Source organism: Homalodisca vitripennis, chromosome 1 (assembly GCF_021130785.1).
Source record: "Homalodisca vitripennis isolate AUS2020 chromosome 1, UT_GWSS_2.1, whole genome shotgun sequence".
Lineage (NCBI taxonomy): Eukaryota > Metazoa > Arthropoda > Insecta > Hemiptera > Cicadellidae > Homalodisca > Homalodisca vitripennis.
In genome coordinates, this window is record NC_060207.1 from 185,049,332 (window position 1) to 185,074,776 (window position 25,445).

The following is a 25,445-nucleotide window of genomic DNA, read 5'->3' on the forward strand; positions in this document are numbered from 1 at the left end:
AGTGAAGCTATACGTTTATGTGTAAAAGAAATGTATTTTGTTTCAAATTACATAACATAATCAAACTTTATTTAAATTATGTTTGAACAGCGAAGTACTTATGATTACTTTAGCTAATCTGAAATGGTATTTCTGCAGATACTGATGCCATCAAAACTACATTCGTTAATTAAAAAGTCATAGTTTGTTTGATTTCAAATATAATAGTATATCCATTTTTCAATATATCCATAATACCAAATTTAAAATTGTCAAAAAAAAATCTTCTCAAGATTACCAGTTTTTTGATACGTTGTGTTTGTTCTGACTTTTCTTGCAGTGAAACACTATTTGATTTCCACCTTTAATTCTAGTTTACATCTCCTCACTAAGTTACAAACTGGACACTTTGGATTTAAAGGGGCTAGGTCATTATCTTGTAGCCATTTAAAACATTGTTCAATGTTTAAAAATACATTTTGAGACAATAACTGCATGTTCATCACCATTGTTCTTGCCGGTGTCACTAATCTACTCACTACATAAATGAAATATAAATTTATTCGATAGTATCAATATTTATAATTATTAATAATCATGATTTGATTGCGTTGGTGACCATTTATTATAGGTTACTGCAGCCTTTGATGGGTCTAGTTCCAATATAATATAATGTCATACATTTTAAAAATTGATTGTACAAATAGATAAGTGACATATCGGTTTTTGCTGTGCTCAGTGTGGGTTTGACTGGAAGCTATATACCAGCTAGAAGTGAACTCTCCTGGTTAATGAAAGCAATTGAAACTGAAGTTATGACAGTGCTGAACATCAAAGAACCACAAAAAGAAAACGAGACACATTGTAATGTTTTCATAAATTTAGACAGCTCAGAGGCTAATAACAATGAGAATAATGAAGACTCTACTGCTCATCATAATGCATCTAGGAGAGAAAACATATACTACAATCCTAAATTGGCAAATTTAATTATAAATCCATATTCACTATACTTGCCTTTATGGTCTGGTTTGTTGCTTCAAACATATACAGAGAATCTTTGTTCACAAAGAATGAGCAATGGCCCTGTAGAAAATTGGGTTTTTTTCAAGTAAAGCACATTATTCTTGCGGGGAACAAACAGCTAAATCCTAGTGGATTTATTCACAAGGTAAGGGAACGTGTTATGTCAATTTAAATAAAGAAATAACTATGAACATACTCAAAGAAGGATGTGCACATGGTAAACGGAAACATGAAGGTGACCCAGAATTCAATAAGAGACTAAAATTTAAAAGCGAATCTGCTCTTAAATCTTGCATTAATTGGAATGCCATAGATTGTCATGATAACATGGATATTGTTGAGAAAATGTGGCAAAGATGAGAAAGAAGGCTAAAAACATCCTTTAACTCACGATATATTCAGCGTATGGACCAGCAAGAGGTTGTCATGTCTCAGTCACAAGTAGACACAATTAATAAAAGTTTTTTCAAATGGTGTAATTGATGATCTTGATTTCTATGTACCCTTGTATAGTGAGGCCGACTATCTTGTTGTATCTTGGAAGGTCCAACAACAAGAAAATATTATATGTACATAGAAGATATGCAAATATTGGAGATATGGATTACTTCAGATGTCATTGCAGGTATTAATTTTATTCCTCAGATTGCTAACCCAAATACAAACAGCATACTATTGCATGACAATGTTGCTTCTAATGTTCTTAAGAGAGGCAAAGATTATGCTAGAGACCACTATGTGTTACAAAACCCAATAATTACAGAGCAAACAACCAAATTGTTTTTTTTCCCGTTAACATTAGTTATATTCAGAATCAAAAATGTTATTGTCTTTAAACACAATTTGTGCAATGGACAAAGTCAATATTGTATTGTATAATAACAATAGCAATAATAAAACAATCAAGAATCTAATATAAAAATATAAAATAGTCAACAATAACAACAAACTTATAACTAATTTAATATATAAAGATGCACATCATTAAAATTACAAAATAATATAAATGTAGATGTATTATGAGTAAAGTGAGTATAAAAAAATGTAACTTAATTACAAACTTTTATCACTAGTTTCACAGGCCAAATATTCATGTACAGAATAAATTACCTTTTGTTTCAATCAGTTTTCTATTACTACTTTAAATTTATGATGAAAGATACAGATTAAGCTTGGGAATTAACTGGGTTCTTGTTTATGATAATGTAAAAGACAAAACATTGTCATACATAGATCCTCAGGATGATCTTGAAAAATTAACTTCAGTCTTATAGACTGCAGAAAAAAGGTTATTTAGTTAATTTTTTTTTTTGCAAATGTAATAAAACAGTGGAAAATGTAGACAAAGGATTGAGATTTTTCCAATATATTTATCCAGTGTGGGGTGTTTGTTATTTATTTTATAGAGCAGTTAATGAACAGCAATAGCATATCTGTTTAACCTTTTTTCCAAACAGCTATGGAGCTTACAAGGAATTGTTGCTCCACCCAAAAAGCATGATAAATATATGGTTGTTGTGTAATAAAGAATTTACTACCATAATACCATATGATAAAGAAAGTGAAGGTGTCAAATGATCTGCATGTTCAAGATGGTATTGCATATTAAAACCAAAATGTTCACCAAATGATATACCAAAAGAGAGTAATATTTAAAATAAATCAGATATGAGAGTTTTCTATGCCCTGTGTAGACAATACTGGAAAACTCACTTACAAAAATAATATGTTGCTTGAAATTAGAGGGTTTCACTTAGTACAGCTTGTGATGGCTGCCTCTTGATTGCACGAATTATGTGTGACCAATAATGTCAAGTTAGCACCAACATATAATGGCTACTCCTCAATTGTTTGAAATCATTTTCTGTGACTAATAATGTTAATTTAGCACCAACATCTAATGGCTGCTCCTCAATTGCTTGAAATAATTTTCTGTGACCAATAATGTCAATTATTGGTTAGTGCCAATATGTAATGTTTGCTCCTTGAATAAGAGATAAATATTGTAGGAGATGAGTATAAATAAATACAGACCCTACAAATGATAGGAGTTAAACTTGTTTGATCCTGTGTAATGGTAAACATTCCTTAGAGATTTCTTAATCATGCTTTAAATAAAAAATGGTTTCCTATGTTTTACAACGTATATCAGAAAAAAGTGATATATTTATATTCTTATTTAACACACTTGCCTCCTGAGTAACGCCAGGTGACAAAAAAACTTGCCTACAAGTATAATTCAAGTTGCAGGTGTATTATCAAGAATACTGTCAAAAGTAAAAACACTACTATTGTATAGGTAGTAAGTATTTGAGGTACAAGACCATCCATAACTTGCAGATTCTGTATTTAGCGTTTAAAAAACCGATATAGCTCCAAAAATATGCGGCCAAAGAATGAGGGTTATTATATAATATAGAGAACTAGGTCTTCAATGTGCATGCAAAGTTTTATTAAATCAGTTTGTAGGTTTTGGAGGTACGAAACCATTAATAACTTTTGTATTTGGCCTGTAAAAGCAATATAACTCTGAAATTAGGTGCCACCTCAGAATGAGGGTGGTAATATAATATAATAGACTATGTATTGAGTGTTGATGCCAAGTTAATCAAAATCGGCTTGTACGTTTTCAAGGCACAGGACCATCCATAACTTATATACTCAGCAATTGGGCCGTAACATCAATATAGTTTTGAAAATAGGTGCAGCCTAAGAATGAGGGTTTTAATGTAATATAGAGGACTATTTCTCGAATGTGTATGCACAGTTTCATCAAATTCGGCTCTGGAGGTTTGAAACCATTTATAACTTCCAGATTCTGTATTTGGCCCTAATGTTTGGGCAGGAATAATTAACAACATGTTAGTTGTACCTTTCGTAATTGACAGAAATTTAAATACTGAAAAATATTTATACTTGTAGATGCTTGCCAATCAAATTGTGCCTGCATTTCAACACATGTTTGTACAGGAGACTGAAGACATTTGGTTTCATCAAGATAGTGCACCCCCACATTATGGCCCAAATGTGCGACAATATTTGGAGAATATTTTCCCAAGAAGGTGGATATTATGAAGGAACTGTGGAATGGCCAGCAAGATCTAACCTCAATACACTGAAATGTTTCTTCTGGGGCCACATGAAAAATTTAGTCTACCAAACGAAGTCAATTGATGTCCACAGCTTACAAGTAACAATTTTAGAAAAGGCTCAATTAATTTCTCGAGAGTCAATTTCTAATGCCTCAGCTTTTTACACACAGCTAGTTGAAGGTCAACAGTTAGAGCACTTATTACATTGAAGCAGGGAAGAGGTGCCCAACTTATTCCTTTATGTAATAGGAGATTTTTTTGTGCATAGTTTTGTTAATAGGTGTCTTAGACACTTTTTTTAGGTGCCATTACAATGTAAGGAGTTATTTGCCCATAAATTTTGGTAGGAACATTGTAGAGATGTTTTTTTTCATGTCATTGTGTTTCTATTGAATAGACCTTTAAAATTTAATGTCACAAGATAGAGGTTGCAATTTGGAAATTTAAAGTTGGCTCCCCTTACTTTACACCCTGTATGTGTATATATATGTTATATGTATATATACATACAGGGTGTAAAGTAAAACTTTAAATTTCCAAATTGCAACCTCTATCTTGTGACATTAAATTTTAAAGGTATATACGAAAAATGAAAATGAAAAATCATTTTATGCACAATAAATGTACTGTACCTTGCACTTCAGAAATGTATAAATACACTGTTGTGAGACCTAATATTCAATGTTTTCTGAGGGAGGGCCCTTGAACCCCTATTTTCTGGAAGATATTCCATGGCACCTAGACCCTGGGTGATTACAGTCCACCACTTCTAATTCTAGAAATCAAGAACTCTATATACACATACTGTATAAACTGTAGAACTAAGGGTGGTTTTAGTCTCTTGGAGTCATGTTTGGTGATGTTAAGTAGAAAACTATGAGAACAATAAATTGTAAAAGTTCAGCTATTGTTTACCGTATTGAAATTTATAACTATTTAGAAATTTAACTGACCGCAAGAGATATGTTGTTCTGTTTTGTAAATAATGTTTATCATTATAAATTTCCATATTTATTTCTGTTTGTGAATTTGAAGGAAATGTATTAATGAACCTAAACTGTAAGGCATAGCAGGACGGTATTGGGACCGGACCACCCTATATGTGTCTTTTAGTGGTGCCAGAGTAGACATTAAGAGGTTCGTAAACCAGATTATATTGAACGCGATTCAGTTTGATTAAGTGGTACCTTCCTGTATCCCACTGATCCGTGTCCCTGGGCCCACATAGATCAGTAAGCCGTTGTGACAGCTGGTGAGTTACAGCTCTGAGTTAGTCTGGGTAACAGTTTATTTTAATTTTTGTATAAACACATTAATAATATAAGTTTCTTAATGATGTATTGTTAATTATATTTTGACTAATTAAAATCCATAGATTATCACCTCGGACTATTAATATGGTTTTGTCTTTATTTTATGTGACTACTAATTTATATCTCTATTACTTTCATCATTAAGAAAAATACAAACCATTGAGTTGGAATATAACCACTATCGATTGGAAGTCATAAAACAATATTTGTTCAATAGTTTGATATCAGAAATGATCTAATTTTTTTAAATTTTAGTTGTATAATAGTAGTTAGAATATTTAACAACTGAAAGTGTAACACAATAAACTATGAAAGAAAATATGGTAATACATTTATTTCTCTAATAAAAACCCTATTTCAGGGTATAAAGGTCGTTTACAACACAATTACAATCTTAACAAATTAATTTATACACATCATGCAAGTTTGCCAGAAAGTATAACAAAGTGCACTAATGTTATAAATTAAAAAAACTAATACACATCTCAATCCCTAGGCTGTTTGACAGCATTGACCACCCCTCGGGATAGCAGCAGCTCTTGGAAGCTGTAATAACATTGACCAGTCATTTATTAAGTTAAGTTTTAAAACTGGTTGTATGGGCTAAGTTCTTCAGGGACTGAGGGAGCTTTTCAAAAAACTTCCTAGCGATATAAATTATTTTGGTTTCATATAGTTTTGTACGGTAGAAAATGTGTTTCTATACTGTGTGCTAGAATTATATGTGCATGATATTTTATTCTAATAGCCTATTTTCAAAATTATAAAGAATGGTTTCGGATATATAAATTGATGGAACAGTTAGAAGTTTGTTTAACCGGAAAGAATTTCTGCATGATTCATTATACTTCAAATTTTTTATATACATAATCACTCTTTTTTGTAAAATAAAGATTCCTTGTAAATTTTCTTTTGAAGAGGAATACCATAATAGGTTGAATATACAGGGTGGAAAAAAAGTATGGAAACGCTTTCACTAATTTTGTATGGCTTCACTTATACAAATTAAATTTTGTAACATCACCACTTGTATTAAGAACCTAGTTTTTGAGACCAGTGGGGACATTTTATCTTTTCAGGGGGACGGCCCGTGAGGAGTCGGGACGAAAATCTTAAATGTAAGCATAGGCCGAGTTTGGTATCAAATTAAAGGTCTCTAGTAAAGAGAAAACTCATTACCGCAAACCGCACTTAAAAAAGGTTGACCCTATCCAGAGTACGGGCCGTATGAATTTCATGAGAAAGAAGTTTTAGTAATTTTGTCTTGTGAAGTAACTAATTTACTTTCAGTAGTAATGTTTTATGTCGGTTATGTAAATTTGAAAAACAATTTACAAAAAAAATTATTTTTTTTTTTTCCTTTCCATTTGTTGGATAACAGTAAATAGGGGTTTTCCTGTCTTGTCTTCAAGAAACTGAGAGTATTCAATAATACCACCGTAACTCCTTATCAACATGAGGTCAAGGTCCAGTCCCTCCAGCCCTTTTATCTCAGGCAAACATAAAATGGTTTAGGCAATACAAACAGTACTGTCACAGCAAAACTCCACAGTTTTGTATTTTTAATATCAGCTTGGTTTTTAGTCTACGTTATAATTTCGTTCACGTAAGATAAAGTTGAAAGTCCTTCACTAGAAAAACTGCAATAGTTATACATTTTTTTACTTAAGTGTTTACATTTTATTCTACTAGTTTTAAAAGCAATGTCACTTAGTGAGTTTGAGAGAATCACGCTGCTTATGATGCGTGGGTATGGATATCTAGTTCGTCCCTATGAAGAAACAGCGCATTTGTTTAATGACACTTTTCTTGATAGACCCCAATTAGTAAGTCAACAGTGTTTAAGACAGTAAAAAGATTTGAAGAAACTAGAACAGTCAAAAGTGGCAGGCCTAAATCGGCAACAAATGAACAAAAATCTTTGGATGTACTCCAAACATTTGTTGAAAATCCCAGCACCTCGGCCAGAGTGGCTGCAGAAGATCTTGATATGAGCCATACCTCAGTGTTGAATGTTTTACACAAAAACAAGTATCACCTTTTAAAGTAACCCTAACCCAAGAACTTTCAGAGGATGATTTTGATCGAAGGACTGAATTTTGCGAAATAATGATGAGAAAGTGTGACGAAATTCAAAATTTTTTAAGTTCGATATTGTTTTCAGATGAAGCTACATTCTTTGTTAATGGACATGTTAATAGGCATAATTGCCGTTACTGGGCCAACCATAATCCACACTGGATGATAGAAGGCCACACACAAAGGCCTCAGAAAGTGAATATGTGGGCTGGAATAATAAACAATAACATTGTAGGACCGTTTGTGATAGATGGAAATCAACAGGCGAAATTTATTTCAATATGTTGACAAATAACATTTTGCCAGCAGTGCGTGCTCTTCTTGGGGCAAATTTTAATGCAGTATGGTTTCAGCAAGGTGGAGCAGCACCGCCCCCATTACTATTTTCGGGTGCGCAATCTGTTAGATGAAGTGTTTCCTAACCGTTGGATTGGTCGCAGGGGTACCATTGAGTGGCCGGCCTAAGTCACCGGATCTTAATCCACTAGATTTCTTTTTGTGGGGCTTCTTAAAAGATAATGTATATAAAACTAAACCAGCCAACATTGAGGAGCTGACAAATTGTTTATTAGAAGAAGCAAGAAGAATTACACCCGAGATGCTTCAAAATGTGACTGCAGTAGGTTTTTATAATAGACTAGCTCATTGCCCAAAAAGTGTTCGGAGAGCAGTTTGAGCACCTCATTTAAAAGGTATGGTTATTTTTTGTAATACACAGATAATTTTTAATTAAATTTCTTTTGGATAATTGTGTTCCATAAAGTGTCATTTTCAGTCAGAAACAGTTTACTTGAGACTGTGAAATTGCGGAGAAATAATAAATTAATCAAACGTTATTTATGAAATTCAAACGGCCCGTACTCTGGATAGGGTCAACCTTTTTAAGTGCGGTTTGCGGTAATGAGTTTCTCTTTACTAGACCTTTAATTTGATACCAAACTCGGCCTATGCTTACATTTAAGATTTTCGTCCGACTCCTCAAGGGCCGACCCCCTGAAAAGATAAAAAATCCCCACTGGGTCTCAAAAAACTAGGTTCTTAATACAAGTGGTGATGTACAAAATTTTAATTTGTATAAGTGAAGCCATACAAAATTAGTGAAAGCGTTTCCATACTTTTTTTTCCACCCTGTATAATGTTTGAGTAAAGAAATTGATAATACAATAAATAATATGGTATGACAAAAAAAGAAAGAGTCATCATTGCACTAAAAATCCAGAGAAAAATGTTGCATTCAGAATTAAAATTTTACGTATCTAAGATTTCAATATTAGTGTAAAAACAAGATTTGCTTCTGTTGTCAATAATAATTATTTAAAAAAATATTTGTTACCAAACAAAGTAATTTCAAAAATTGTATTATTTAAAAAATGTTTTGGCAGTAATTAAAATATCTACTTATTTGTTTTATAAAAACATGTTAGAGAAAGTTTACAACTCTAACTCTTTTGAGAAAGTTTTTGTAACAATTAATTTAAATGTTTTAATTACATGTAGTGGTTAGTGTATATTCTATTTTATTCCAGTAACATAGAAATATTCTTAATTTATTCACAATTGATGTTTTTGGTAAAGTAAATGTACACAAACCCTGATGAAAGGAGGTGTTTTACTTCACCACCAAAATCAAAACTTGATTTTTGAGAGGCTAATCATAATTCCTCATAACAACCCAATAAATTTATTTCAGCTTGTGCTCTCAATTTTTTCAATTAAAATATTTTTAAGTAGGTATTGAAAAATAAGTTGAGTCTATGTAGTAAAGACGTTAACTTTCAAACTGTTTGCAATCGCTTTATCTGGTTGGGGACACTGATGTAACTGTTATTTACATAACTGATAGTTTGTTTTATGTCTGACAGACTAAAGAAAAACATGTAAACAATCATTATTTGATAATTTTAACACTTTGTTACCATCCCATTCTGTAATCCATGTAAGTAGTTTTGTTAGTAGTGCTAGTATAACTTGATATTTATTTTTTTAAGGGACATTCATTACCAATTCCACAAAAAACTAGTTTGTTTTCTTATACACTGCACATTTATTCTTGTCTTGCAGAGGCAACAGTTCAAAAATAGTACTTTTGATCATTAACTATACAGAAATTATGATATAATGTGACAACCATTGATACATAGAAGCCTTGTTAGTTAAAATTAAGAGCACTCCCTGAATTAAACCTAAAATTAGTTTTGATTAACAGTTTATGGCATATTATATTAGGGTTGAAATAAAATCATAATTGTTTATATAAAAATTATTTTGACTTTCTTGCAAAATTTTATGATTTCTTATCATCTATGTTAATTTACTCGTATAGAATTTTAAAAAGTTGAATTTATTATATGTGCATGATAAAATGTAGTTGATATCCATTAAGTATTTACAATTATTATGATTGTTTCTCTAAAGGTAGACATTTATTTATTTGGTGTGTATTTAAATGCTGTACTGTGAGGGTGGCGCAGAGAAACGGGAAATTTTGAAGTTATCATTGGTACACCTGCAAGTCTCGTAGGAGTTGGGGACCGAAGTCATGATGCCAAGTAACCGTCATTTAGTTAAGAAGGAGCAATGGAGTGATGCGGAGCATGCCGTTGCCGTGAAAGCGTATTACAAAAATGGAGACAGTGTAACAGCTGCACAACGAGTGTTCCGACGCTATTATGATATTCCTCCCTGCGGTTGAGTTCCTTCTTTACATGCCTTATCATCATGTTCGGAATTTTCAAGAGACTAGTTCGGCCTTAAAGAAAAAAAACCTCCTGGGCGTATAGTGACTGTTCAAACTCCAGAAAATGTTGATGCAGGGCGAGTCACAGTGGAAAGGAGTCTGCGTCGTTCTGTACGAAAAATCGCCTTATCATTCCGACTTGAGCATCAGAGTGTGCAAAGAATATTGCACGGCCTGCAGTTTCATCCTTACAAGCTTCAGATTGTTCAAGCTCTAAAACCAAATGACGGTGATTTACGCTTACAATTTTGTGAACAGCTACTGACTAAAATCAATGAGGACGCAAATTTAATTGAAAATCTTTGGATGTCTGATGAGGCCCACTTTCATTTAAATGGGCATGTCAATAAGCAGAATATGCGTTACTTGGCTCGGAGAAATCCCGGTGAACTTCATCAACGTCCGTTACACGGCCTTAAAGTTACTGTATGGTGTGCAGTTTCTTGTAGAGGGATAATTGGACATTACTTCTTTCAGGATGGTAATGGTTCCACTGTAACTGTCACATCTGAACTTTACATTCATATGCTGGAGACATTTTTTGCTCCACGGCTTCATGCTTTTTCAGATATTGACATTCACCAAACCTGGTTTCAACAGTATGGAGCCACCTCAAACACTACCAATCTGTCAATGGCAGCACTGAGGCGTTTGTTTGGGGAGCGCATAATTTCAAGGAACGCTAACGTCACTTGGCCTCCACGGTCTCCAGACCTCTCAGTATGCGACTTCTTTCTATGGGGATATCTAAAGAGCGTTGTGTACCAGACTAGGCCAAGAAATCTTCTTGAGATTAAGACTCAGATTGAAGAACACGTCGCCAACATCCCAGAGAACACGTTACGTCACACAATGATAAGTCTTCGAAATCGATAGAATGAATGTGTTAGGCGCAATGGACAGCACTTAGCTGATGTTATTTTTTTAAAGTGACTTTAGCTTTATTGATATTTCCAACATTTCTCATGTAATTTTCACTCTTGCCTAACACATTTTAAGCATTATAAAGCTGTTTGTACAATTCATTGGTTTATTATTATGATTTCAAAATTTCCCGTTTCTCTGTTCCACCCTGTATAATGAGATAGTTGCTGGGTGGCAATTCACATTATTCTGTGATAAACTTAATTTTGTTTGATCTAACGAAATAATTATTATATTGGGAAATGAATGTTCTAAACGAGCAAAAATATTGTGTAGTACTTTGAGATTTTCCCATTTTTAATAGTGAGCTATAATTTATTTAAAGTTATTTCTCCTGACCCAATTTAAAAACAATTGTCAGAGAGTAATGGGTTATATAAAGAGGAAGCAACAATTACAGTCATGCCACTCTAGCATCATAAGTATTCCCAGACAGCTGTTCAGAATGAGTGTTGCATATTCAAGGTCATATGGGCTATCTTGGAGCTGGCCACTGACTGTATAGTCAGCAGTGTTGTTTTTCTGTACAGGTGGCTGTGGTGGGGATGTCATGGAGGGCCACAAGATCACTCTGCAGTTCCTGCAAGACTTGGTGTCCCAGACTGAACATGATGTCACAATCTTATCTTTCAAGGTTAGCAGTGATTACAATTCTGTTTGTTACCAGACTATACACATAGAGTGCAGTGTGACGATTGGAATTTGTCCTTGATAAGTGCTACTGTTTGTCTAAATTGTGGCAAAATATAATTAATTACAATACATAATTTTGTAGCTTCAAAATAAACACTTTTTTATTTCTTAGAATAATAACAAAGTAAGTTGAGCTAGAAAATTTAAATGTTGAGCACAATGCTTTTCACACAAGGAAAAGATTAATTAATTTTCAAGTAAGTTCTACAGAAAAGAAACTTTTTATGAAGGAACATCAATTTCAGTTCAGTGAAGCCGAAATATCTCAACATTAAAATTGTTCTAGAGCAGCTCACACCAAAATAGTCTAACATAAGCTGTTCTCTGATGTTTCTCCGGATCAGAAATTTTTCATACACGTAAAACTGGCAACAATGTTGGGTGTGGGATATAGAGGGAGGGTTAAATGCAACAATTACAGGTAGTCTATTTTGCTGTGGTGTGCTCTAGTACTGTTTTTGAGGTGGTATGTATTGGTACACTTATAAGAACTTTTAACTATGTTATATTTATAGAGAATATCCAAAACATTTTGGAAACAACTTCATTAAGTGTTATGAAATGCTTCAAGTTAATTAACGAAGTATGGAATGTGCTGGATAAAGATAATCCAAACTCCAGAGGTTAGTAACTAGGATGTGTCATCAGAACTTGCTAGATATGTTCTATATCCTGCCACTTTAGTTGATAGATCTGGCAGTAGTTGGGTTAGGCTGTGAACATTCAATGAGACTTCTGTTTTCTGTCTTTTCTGTGAGATTGTTAATCTTCTCAATCCAACTAATACCTTTCATTTCATATAAAAAGAACAAAGGGTTTTCTGAGCTTCAGGGACATGTCATTGATTTCAGCTCACACTTTAGAAATTTTAATAATCATCAGCAAAAAGCAGGGTGTTACAGTTCACGATACAAGTAATTTCAAGACCTTTTGCAGTCAAGTATTGACATGTCCTCGTCACTCAACTACAGTACCAGCTACTGCTAAAAATGAACACAAGTTATGGCAGTCAAACAAGCTTTCAAAAAGTCTTGCTGATGTGATGATATAAGACGGCAAACAATCTTTACAAAGAAAATTGCATATTAGCCTACTTTTCAAATATTTTTAATACATCACTTATAACAGAAATTTATCTAAAAATAGAAAGAGTTCAAGGGCCTAATTTTGGAATTTTGGTGACTTGACGTTGTCTTCTAAATGGGGGAAAACTGCTCTATAAATAAAATTTATCTTAACAATGATATAAGCACAGGATGAATTGTATCAAATATACCTTTAATAATGCATGCAGAAATAGCATCAAACTCAGTCTGAGAGAGTTTTTGGTTCTGAATGACACACTGGACAGCATTGATTCAGATATTGTTCACAATGAATATTTATCAAAACTTATACAGAAGTGAAGTGTTTAGAAATTTTGCACAGATCAGAGTTACATCACTGTCTTTAATTTTGACAGCCAAAGGAGGATTTTTCCAAAACTGAACATATTTCTAGCTGTGGTTAGTTTAGCTTCCAAGTAGTTATCAATACATATAGAATGTTACTCTCTATATCGATCCAATCCTTACTTTTATAACTTTCATCAGGTCAGAGTGCACTGTATAGTAATCCATAACGTCAGTCATCATCTTACATTTTCTATGACTAGAATGCTTCCATGTAATCGAAGCTGTCAAGTTGGCTGAAACCAGTTAGGAAAATTAAAACATTGTCTCCTTTGAATATATATATATATATATATATATATTTATTTATTTTTATTTCCATATTTATTTTTATTACCATATTTATTTATTTTTATAATATATATACAGTCCAATTAAGATGAAGGTTGTTATAAACTCATACTGGATAGAATTATAGGTAAGTATTCAAATTCAAGTGAATTTTCAGTAACACCATCGATGTCACTGCAATAACCTTGAGTTCATCGTAAACCGTTTGGTAGATTTCATAGAAATCTGCTTATTGCAATAAGTTGGTGGGATTTTTGGGTTACCACCAAGGTAACAAATACACCAGGTGTCCCAAAAATCCCTACAACTTTTAAACATAAATGTATCAACCAATATCCATGGGGGAAACATTATAACACTACAAATCATGGATTTTGGGATATGGTTATAATAATTTGCTTATTTCCTTCATACCATTACATCAGCATTTAACAGCAATTTAGTTAAATGCCACTTTATACATTATACCACTTTATACCAGGCTGACTGTGGACTATTTAATCCATTTTTCCATGTTAAGAAGGAAATATAGGGTCCTTTCAGCTTAGCCAGACTTGGAGTTCTATCACTCTGATATAACAATTTATGTAAGTTCTAGAACGGAATCTACTAATAATTTACATTCAGTTGCCTATTGTAGATATTTTAAGATTAGTATAGTAACATATGCAGGCTAAATTTTTGCGCTATCTGATTTATTAATACACATATTGTGTTTTTGATTATTTATGCTTATGTAAAAGGTCACAACTGAATATACATGAAATAAAAATAAATAAATAAAGTGAGTAGGTATATATTTTTATTTTTATACAAATTTTTATTTCACTCAGTTAGGCTACTTATTTTTGTATCACTAATAGCTTTTCTACATATTTGACTGTTAATAATCTTTTCTTAACTTGAGGAATACTGTGATACTATAACTATTTTTCATGCTTCTTGATACTCTGTTAAATATTCTCAGAGATATAAACACATGTTCTTGTAAAGTATGTGCTGATTGATCTGGAAACACAATACTTATCATGAGTTTTAAGTTTTGATTTCAAAACATTTTCTCCATTCAGTCTAAAGACATCCCTGGAATAAAATATTTTCAAAACGTTATACACATAAAGAGATTGAAGTGGCAATAAAACATGGAAATGATTCATCCAAAACTGGTTTCTTCAACAATATTCTTATAAAGCTTTTTTTTGTAAAATGAACAGAGGATTTAAGGTTGTTCTATAAACCCCACCCCAGCACACGATCCCATATTATAATCTGCTATGTATTAGTGCAAAATACAAGAGTGCATTGCTTGTTGTGGGGACATACCTATCAACAAATAAACTAATCTAATACTTTATATTATTTTACTTTTCAGTTTTAGATGTTCCTTCCAGCTTAACTCGCTACCTATCATAACTCCTAGGTAGTTTGTGCTTTGACTCAATCTTATAATCAAACATTCACTACACTCTTTCCCACTATTTAAACAAGAGACACATACAACAATTTTGGATGTAAATATGCATTGTTTCGTAAGGAAAAGTTAGCGCACACGGTTTTTTCAAAGCTTAACACTGATCTATTTACAGAAAACCACCATTTTAATGATTCCAGATCTCTATTTATATGATTATTTATTTCTACCCATGACTTACCAGTATAGCAAAGAGCGGTAACATTGGCAAAAGCCGTTAAGTAACCTCTTATTTTATCTGATTACAGGTCATTTATATATATTATAAAAAGTATTGCACCCAAGACTGAACTCTGTGGCACACCGTGTTTGATCACCCTAAATTTGCTTAGAACCCCATTTATTTTTACGCACTCTTTCCTTTCAATCAAATAACTTTGTAACTATTGACAAAAATTTCTCCTAATGCCACAATTTACAACTTTCTTAACAGAATACCATGGTTAACAGTATAAAAAAACTGTTTTAATGTCCAAAAAAGCTCACTGACACATTTATATTGGTTTATACCATTGTTCACATGATTCATAAAACTTTTAAGTACTATTTCAGTGCCGCAATCTGTTCTAAACCATTTTGGTTTTTACTAAAACAATTGATCAGCTTAAGAAAGCATAACACTTTTTCTTTCATTACTTTCTCAATTATCTTAGAGAGGACAGAAGTTAGTGAAATAGATCTATAGTTAGAGTAATTCATTAATGAGTTAATTAAATTCATTTTATGTATTGGTACCACTACAGCTATTTAAATCTGAAGGAAACAGGATTTTTTTGGACATTTGCCATCGTTCAGTGAAACAAGAAATCAGTAACACTACGTTTCGAGGTTTGCAATCTGATCTCTTCTTCAGGTAAATAACTAACCTAATACATAATAAAATTAAAAACTAGATTAAAATAAACAAATCATACCAAAGCGTTGTGGCACACCTAAGTCACGAATCACAACCATCATGTTGTTTGTCAACTTCACTAACTCTAAAAACATGCACTTAATAAACAGTGTTACTTAAAAGTAGTGTTACTGATTTCCTGTTTCACTGAACGATGGCAAATGTCCGAAAAATTCCTGTTTCCCTCACAATCCTTCCATCGTCAAAAATAACCTTCAAACAAAGTATTTAAATCTATCCAGAAATTTCCCCATATGAAAACTCAAATTTATCATATGTGTATGAACATCCATATTTTTAGGACAAATTCTCTTTAAAGTTCTTACACTTATGCTATCAATGGTGAAGAACTATTTTTTCCAAAAATTGTAATACTTTACCTACTTCTTCTATTTCATTTATAAAATAATTTTTAGGTTCAAATTTTAAAATGTTACTAAATTAACTTTTTTCAATAAATTTATACATTTTTTCACACTTACTAATGTTAATGCATTAGGTCACGTTCATAATCTTTCTTCATTAATTTATATTGTAATAAAACAATATTTTTTAATGCAAAATATTTTTAAGTACCTTTAATTTCACATAAAAGGAATTGTTAGCATTTCTCAAGCAAAATCTGTTAAAAATTATACTTCAAAAGGATGTCTTGTTGAGAGATAAACAATGATATAAAAATGTGAAATTTAGTACTAGATTTTCAAAGAACTATCGTAAAACTAATAACAACCATTTATGAACTTATGAATATACGAAATATATTATATCTTTTTATATATTTGTTTTCATTTTTATTTATTCAGTATACACACAAATGTACAAGAATAGTATCAGGACTTTAATTTAGGTATTTTCATTAGTTGTGTTATTTTATATGAAAGAATTCTAAAAATATGAACTAAAAAACGAATTTAGGATTAAAACAGTTAAATGTTCATGTGTCACAAGTGAGTTCCTCTTGTAATATAATGTGTTTCCTTCATTGTGTCATTGTCATGTGTTTTCCTTTTAAGAGGAATAATGCATCTATAGATAGATATACTTGAATGGCAGGTAACCGAAGCTGTAGGACGTGGAGACAACTACACCTCCATATTGTACCGTGTTATGGCCAGTGGTACCAAAATGACAGACGGTGGACCGAGTGAGTGGCAACGTTCTCTCATTTACAAAAGGCTGCCAGACAGCCCCTCTCATAGGGAATTGTATCGCTCAGATGTGCTTTTCCAGAATGAAGTTTCCTTCTACAAGGAAGCTTTTGCTTCCCTCATCGAATTTCAGGTAAGATTAGACGTGTCTATTTTGAAGTTTTCAAATTTGGAAATTAAGTTGATGTTTTTGTTTAAATTTTATCATGCAAGAGCTGGTAGCGGAGTGGTCTAATGTGCGGGACTTTGGAGATACGGCAATCAAAATGTACTCCAATAGGAAAAGCCCTTAGTCATTCTTACTGGGAAGGCTTATTTAGTAAGTTTCGGATATCAAGATTTAGTTTTGTCCCTCTAATGAATCTCAAATTCTCATTCATAAGAATTAATATGAATAATTCTTAATATGAATTTCTTAATTAATATGAATTGGTAGAATACACCACTACCAGATGCGGTGTAAGGAACTCTAACTGTCTTATCAAGATGGAAAGATCTTGTAAAATGTGACTCTTGGGAACAACATCTTTGGCATAGATAGGCTTTATAAATTGTATTAAAGGAATGTAATTAGTATAAACATCAAAGAAAAAAGGGAAAGAACCAAACCCTGGAGGAGTCCATTATGGTGGAATTGTCTTGTGTGTGAAAATTGTTTTCATTAAAAATAGAATGTTTAATTTTAATGTTTTATATTTAGACACCATTTTTAGAACTTATCTTAAGCATAATTTTCTATTACAAGGATACAAACTGAATAGTACTGTTTTATTTTTGTGAACTGTATTTTGTTGTTAGGTTTGTATAGTTATTTTTCATTGTTTTTGATATAATATATGAGTTTTCTTTGAGAATTACAAATTACTTTTATTTATTAAAGCAAGTTAAATAAAAGAAAGAAGTGTATAATCCTGAGTGTTGAGTTAAACTTCAGCCCACCTTCCTCTTAGTGCAGAGTCTGGAATCTGTCGCTGTCACAGACTTGACTCCTGGAATCTGGAGTCATATTCATCTGGAGATATCCAACACAATTCAGTGATGAAGAAGCTCAAAACAAAATCCTTAAATCACTTCAACACATCAAAGACACAAAATATAAAAATATAGTGTAATCTAGGTGAAGAAGTGTTCTAATTGTCTCATTAAGTGCACAGTTGAGTGCACTCAAAACGATGTTAGGAATTCGTCTTGTACTTGTTTTGAATCTCTACAGACAAACATGACTCTAGGAGTCAAGTCTGTGACAGTGTCAGATTCTAGACGCTGCCCAAAGAGGAGTGTGAACTGGAGCTAAACTCCACACTCCAGATGTGTTGATTCACATTGTATCAACTCTTCCAGTGTCATACTTTCGTCATATATAATCTAAATTCATCTGATAAAATAAAGAGTTAATTCATTTATTCATCACAATCACTCTCTTATATATTAGGTAAACCTTAACCAATCAGTGGGTTTATCTCTATTTATAAATAGAATACAACTTTTCAAATAAAGATAATATTCACACCATAATATATAAGTATGATTTTAAATGTATTGTGTAATGGAGAGATTGTTTTCAGAGTTCAACTGAAACTGAAGAGCCGTTTAGTGCAGTGCCAAAGTGTTTCATGGCAGAACAAGATGTTATAGTGTTGGAGGATCTTAAGGAAAGAGGCTTTGTGATGGGCAACAGGAAGGCAGGACTTGACTTCCAACATTGCGTAGCTGTCTTTAGGTACGGTAATGTATTTTTTATAATGATTATTCTAAATAAATTGTTTGATTGATTTTTATTTTTAGAACATGTATAAAAATAATCATGAGTATCCATTCACGGTTCTATTTAAAAATTCATCATGATTTCTTTGTTAATGGCTTTATCACTTATATTAATAGGTTGATTTTCTCAATACCACAGAGTGGTAAGTGTGAATAGAATAGACACATCAATACACCTACTATTTAATCAGTTAAAGCTGTAACTGCAATCTTTATCTTGTAAACTCTACTGTTATCACTTAGATCACGAAGGCCAAGTAAAAGAGAGCACTCTTCTTAAACTAAGAACTAAACGGCTGAGGCAAAATAAAAACATTAAACATTGTAAGTTTCTAGATGTAAATTCTTTTTGCAAAATCCAAAGACTGCGTAAATAATTGGCTCAGCGTTAGCGAGGCCTACCACTTGTGGGGCTAAGAAATTTAATTTCTGCCTGTCTGTCTGTTCACACAATATCTAAAAAACTGACTTACAGATTTGAAAATTTGTATGAAACTTTCTATATAGGGAACATTGAGTTCAATGATGGTGCTCCATGGGATTTGGCCTTATGGGTAACACCCATAATGGCAAGGAGAAAATAGGACAATAAATCAATTTAAAACAAAATGAATATAAAAATATAAGATTTGAACACATGACATATTAGCCTTAGCACACACAATAGTATAATTTGATGAATTTTTGTGTATAATTGTATACATAGAGTATAAAATGTTAAAAATTGGTGACAAGATTGGATAGCAATGCACTCTTGCATTTAGTACATTTTCTACCTCACCAAAACTTTATTATATAAACACGGCTATGAAACATGACTTAGTGAACAAAAATGTGATTGTATCATGTGGCAAAATATCTTGTGAGACTTCATTTGTTGACTATATTTTTCATGAAATTTCATGTTTAGACAACCATGAATTCTAGCTATGATTGTGAATATCACCGTTCTGCATGAGATCGATATCTCTCCCATACTCTTCTATTCAGAATCTTGAACATTCGAAAAATTTTCCTTTAACTCATTCATAATCTAAATCATTCAAAATTAAAAATAGATGTAGAATCAAATAAATGCTTCCATTGGTTTCAGACTTTTTAAGGTAATAAACAATCTTGGAACAGAGCGTGTCAGTTCCAGTCCATGCACAAATCCATCCAGTATCAAGTCTATATACAGTATATGCTGTAGTGAATTCATCTGTTTTAAAGTATTTGAGGTTAAATATTGTTCCTATGGGGTAAAACTCAAGGTCGTTTTACTACAGCTGGTTCTTAAATTAAAAATATTATTGATATGCACAAATAATTAATAAAAGCAACCATTTATATTGTCAAAGAAGGATTGTAATCACTCGCTTGCACCTATGAAATTAGTACTGGTGTCCTCTTTTTAGATGCCAACCTCTGAACAAAAAAATTACTGCTGTATACCAATCAGCCACTGTCTTCACTAAAAACCAAGCTGTTGTAAATGTAAATCCACCTTCACATATAAGATGGCTAAAAATTTAATGTGAAGCCACATCTCATGAAAAGTTATTTGTCTTAGAGAAATTGCTCGGTTTCACGCCCTATCACTCGCTATGAAATGTCAGGATCCAGTGAAATTCCAAGAACAAGTGGCTTCCAGTGTCCAGGAGACATTCTTCACTGAGCAGAATGAGGAATACTACAGAGACTATTACTCCACTGTCACACAGAATGCTCTGGCTATGGTCTGTATGAGTGGGGTAGTAGATAGTAGAACACTACTGTAACAAAGTTAAGTTTAAGTTGAAGGTTAAGTTTTTAATTTTAAAATCAATAAAAAGTATTAATGTTACAAAATAGTAGTGACAGTTGGTTCAGAAAAAAATAATCATTTCATTTCCTTTTAAGTGTTGAACATATGTCAGATGCTGAATTTAACCATTTAAGATGATGATGTGAATGTTCCTGATATAAAAAAACTATATAATATGTAATTGCTTCTCAACAATATAAAATATCAATGAAGTAGACTTAATACTTTGAAAATTTCTGTTTTTACGATACAATGTTTACGAACATGTAATTTTCTTTCCTAAACTGGCCTTTTTCTGCACAGTCCCCTCCCCTCCAGTAAACTTATGCTTTTATGGATTAGAATACTTATTTATATACATTGATTTTTAGCAATTTTACGACTGTTGTTCGGGACTTTCCTTTTGCAGTAATTCACTGACAACCCATTCATGCCACAGTACTGATTTCATTAGCCTTAAAAATAGCCTAGGTCTATCTGAAAAACAAACGTGGCTGTGCATAAGATCCAAGTAACTAGTAAGGACCAATATCTCTCATACCAACCTTATCTAACGTAATTAAGAGAGCAGTGCTTAGGAGACTAAAGGACCGTTGTCAACATCATAACCATACTGACAGATAGACAACACGGATTCCTGGCCACTCCAATGGTAGCATTAGGTGATATACTGCTGGCAGTTTTTAAAGAGTACAACTTGTAACTAATATATTGCTTGACTAATAAGGAACACTGCGTACAAGTGGTTTGAGAGCTAGTAAATAGGAATGAGTCGAGTAGAAAATGGCCTAGCACAAACTATCCCCCCTGCCAGTACCTCATCATCAAATCGTCAAAAATACTATGCACTAAGGCTTGAAATATGATGTGGAGTTTACTCTTGGGTCTTAACTAAGTGCTTATTGAAAGTATAGTAGGATTTCGCACATTTGCTATTGTTATATGTTACCAAAATGTATAACACCTAAGTTTCAAGGATTGAAATCTAACCCTTTTCTTCCGGTGTAAAAAACCCAAATACACTAAAACTTTTTTTTAATGTGGCAGTAGACTGCCAATCAAAGTTATAATAATTACCAAACTGGTACACGGACAGTATGAAGTCCATACAGGAAAGAATGAACCCAAGCAATGTTTAGAACACAAGAAGAATAGCGTACATTTCAATCTACAAAACAGTGTTTACTTTTTTAAACATATAACGATGGCAATTATCCAAAATCCTAATATCCTTTCAAGTTATCCACCGTCATTAACAAACTATAAACTAAGTACTTATTATAACTACTAGTCTTACAATATATCCACAAATACCCATGATTTTAATCTATTTGAACATTTTTAAAATATAAAAAATTATCATTAGAGTTCTAAATAATGTCTATAGTCATTCTCAAGACATTTTCAATGTCTTTATCGTCACATTAAACACAAGAATTCATGGAGAACTGCAAATGCAGACAATCATTAACGTGTCATGAAATCTGTTAAATTACTGTGTGCTGAGGGTTGAAATTTGAAATGAAGTTTATCCTTGAATGATAAGAAACAGTTAAAAAAAAATATAAATGTTAAGCTTTATAGAAAACTAAAAGAATGTGCTATGGTTACCACTTGCTAATCTCATGGTTTCCTCTGAGTTATACTGTGCATGTTTTTACAACAAATGTGTTAAATCAGAACTGTGTGAACACTGACATTTTGGAATTGCAGGTAAATTGTGGTCTTGAAGATTCTGAGAAGTTGACTTATTTAAAGAAGTTTGAAGAGTTCTTAGATGAAAAGACATTTTTTAAGACGATGATGAAGCAGGTGGAGCCAGTGGAACCAATAGCAGTTCTTGTCCACGGAGACTTCTGGACCAACAACATCATGTTCCGATACTCAGAGAGTGGAGAAATTGAGGAAGTACGGATCTTTACTTTGATAATATTTCTTAACACCAACTCTAAACTTGTAAATATATTTTTTGAATCAGTGGTTTTCATTTATGAAAAGGGAAAAATCATGTATATTAGACTCTCACCAATCTGGCAATCAGGTCGTAGTGGTGCTGGATTAGAGAATATGCCATATTATTAGAAAACTACCAACAAAAATGTGTTTTATTACTGCTAATACTACTCAAAATTACTCCAACAGTACCTACAGTAAGTGTTAATTATCTACCAAACGGTGCTAAATTTTACCACTCACTACTATTGTGGTAGCAAATGTGTTAAAATACAAGTGATTACAATTTCTTTCCTACTGCTGGAACATTCATATTATTAAGGAATTATAAATTTACCTTCAAACTTTTCTTAGTATTGCAATGTATTGATGTGTTTCGTCAAAATTGTGTAATCTTCAGGTGTTTTATGTATTATTGTGTTGTATACCATGCGTTTTTAATTTTAACCTAAAACGAAACGCTGATGTGTGGATACTTGAAGATGTCATAGTGTTGATGAAACATGTTGTAATATCGCAATGTATAAGAACCTCAGAAGGTAAAGTTATAATTCACATGTGTTAACAGCATTAAAATCAATTGTGTCCAAAATTAATATACAGACAAATTATAACTAAATTTTTACTCTTGGAAACAAGGTTTCTACAGTCAAATCAACTACATTGTTGGTCATAATTAGTTAACCAGTGATTGGTTTTGGAACCTTGTTAAGAGGATGGTATCTGTAAAGGGCTTTTTTACATATAAGGTTTGAGTAAATCGTCATGTAACATGTTACAATTGTAGGTGTGTTGTAGAATTTTCAGGATAGGGTCTTTATGGACCGGATTTTTTTATTAAACAGAGCATTGAAATTTACAAAGCCAATTTATGTACAGTCTAAGGTACTTTATAGTAACGTTTGATAAATAGTTTACTATAAATAAAAGTCGGTCTGTAATTTTTAAGGTGTGTTTTGTGGACTTCCAATGTGTGCGCTACGGCTCACCTGCACTGGACTTGGTCAACTTCTTGTACGCCTGCACATCCCCCGGGTTGCGGGCCACACACCTGCAGTCCTTGCTGTCTGAGTATTGCTCGGCTCTGAGTTACAGCCTGGCTGCGATGGGCTGTGACACCGGCAGCCAGCCTTACTGCCTTTCTGACAACGTCCCTGCTATGTAATCTTTGCTTTCATTTTATATAAAGGAAATATGATAGTTATGAGAAATTAAACAAGTTTCTAAAAGACAGTAAATGAATTCTCTTAGTACAATTTTATATATGAGTGATGCGTCAAATGGACATAGTGGTTTTGTGTAGTTGAGAACAAAACTTTGGATGTACCATTTAAAGATGAAAGATTTCAAGAAAAATTATTAGTATTAATTAGAAAGCTTCTATTGTTGGTTCATGTTACCTGTCTGAACCATTATTGTAATGATATAGCTAACAATCATAATGTATGTAATAATATATGGGTTTGTATTGATATAATGGCATATCAATAAAAAGTCCTTATATCAGACATGATTGTGGAATGCCTTCAGTAAATTAAGATTTGAATGTTGTATTGACGAGGAAGTTGTGGATATTTCCATTAAGAGAATACTGAAGTAAAAAATCGGTTGTTTAGAGCTTCAATATAAAAACTCTGATTAGACTCTTAGCAGCAGATTCTGAGATAAATCTTTTGCAAACTCATAGCAAATTTTTTAATGAAAAATTTGCAATGTAGCAATGTATAAAATAAAATGCCTGAGCTGTAGATGTTTTTTTTTTAATCTGTACTTTTTTTGTTTTATTTTCCAAATACAATAAAATTCCACTTATATAATCTGACTGAGATAAAGTCCTGTTAAGATACCAGATTTAAAACCTATTTCTAAATATGCTCAATATGCTTCACCTCTTGGGATTTGGAGTGTAACATCCCAGAAGAAAGGGGGTCGGGGTTAATCATTGAAAATATGAGCTCCCAAAACTGTTTCTACATACTTATGAGGTGCAGGGTAAAGTTTCCTGTGGAAATCAAAAGTGCTTATTTATTCAGAGAAAGGTGCCGGGATAGCCATTCCGGTGCGTTTCAACTCAAATTGAGCACTGTAAATATCTATTCAATAATAATAGAGGAGAAGTTGGATAGCAATAATCAAAAGCTTCATTGTCTGTGGCCTTTATTGACTGTTGGAATTGATCTTACCAGCTCTCATCATTTATAAAACTCATTTCTAGTATACTCACAACACTTAGAAAACTCTTTTCCATATGAAAATACAAATTGAATCTCCTAAACGAACCACAATTCATTTTTGTTTGAAACAAACCAATATTAAAATTTCAAAATATACTAATCTGTTAGTCCTCTGTGCATTTAAAGATTTTGTAATTGTAGACTAGTTTAAAAGTATTATTTAATTGAAGATTTCTGACATTTTGTATTATCTGAATTTTTTAGAGAGGTGTATAGACTGGTAACACTCTACTATTGTTAATTGTTTTCTCCAGAATCCAGAAGGAGCTCCAGATACACAGCCACTTTGGACTCGGGCTGGCCCTGGACATGATCCCCATATCTACGTGTGACTCTACTCTCGCTCCAGACCTCTACCAGACGGAGGCTGATCAGGGGACAGTCACCCCCTTCTCTCAGTACAACCCCGAGTGCCAGCGACGCATGACTGAACTGGTGCGGGATCTGGTAGATCGTGGGTACCTCTAACGAAGACAATACTGATGTATCTGTTGAGCAGTTGTAACTGATGATGAGCAATTTTTCAATTTAGTCATATTCCCTATCTTGCCAATTTTATTTATTGTACATACTCTGTAGTTATAATAAAAACATTAGAGATACAAT

The 25,445-nt window shown here is 32.6% G+C and overlaps 1 protein-coding gene across 5 annotated transcripts; it reads left to right on the plus strand.

The window, feature by feature from the left end:
- Positions 1-617: 617 nt before the first annotated feature.
- Positions 618-25,444, plus strand: LOC124352881. 5 transcript variants are annotated; one of them, XM_046802597.1, is made up of 9 exons: positions 623-1,630; positions 3,976-4,318; positions 11,681-11,784; positions 17,008-17,235; positions 18,668-18,822; positions 20,419-20,584; positions 22,366-22,560; positions 23,555-23,766; positions 25,094-25,444. In XM_046802597.1, exons 3-9 carry the CDS (start codon positions 11,701-11,703, stop codon positions 25,305-25,307), a joined length of 1,254 nt encoding a protein of 417 aa, XP_046658553.1. In that variant the 5' UTR covers positions 623-1,630; positions 3,976-4,318; positions 11,681-11,700; the 3' UTR covers positions 25,308-25,444. The 5 variants fall into 5 exon arrangements, with proteins under 5 accessions (XP_046658552.1, XP_046658553.1, XP_046658554.1 ...); XM_046802596.1 differs by lacking the exon at positions 3,976-4,318 and having other exon boundaries at positions 618-1,630; XM_046802598.1 differs by lacking the exons at positions 623-1,630; positions 3,976-4,318 and adding an exon at positions 5,308-5,349.
- The last annotated feature ends 1 nt before the right edge of the window (position 25,445 follows it).

Bases quoted from the DNA above. Each gene is read 5' to 3' on its own strand.
- LOC124352881 (XM_046802596.1), top strand. From the start codon at position 1,573: ATGTACATAGAAGATATGCAAATATTGGAGATATGGATTACTTCAGAT. The intron at 11,785-17,007 runs GTTAGCAGTGAT...CTTGAATGGCAG, and splicing joins TCACAATCTTATCTTTCAAG to GTAACCGAAGCTGTAGGACG. The intron at 22,561-23,554 runs GTACGGATCTTT...GTAATTTTTAAG, and splicing joins AGAGTGGAGAAATTGAGGAA to GTGTGTTTTGTGGACTTCCA.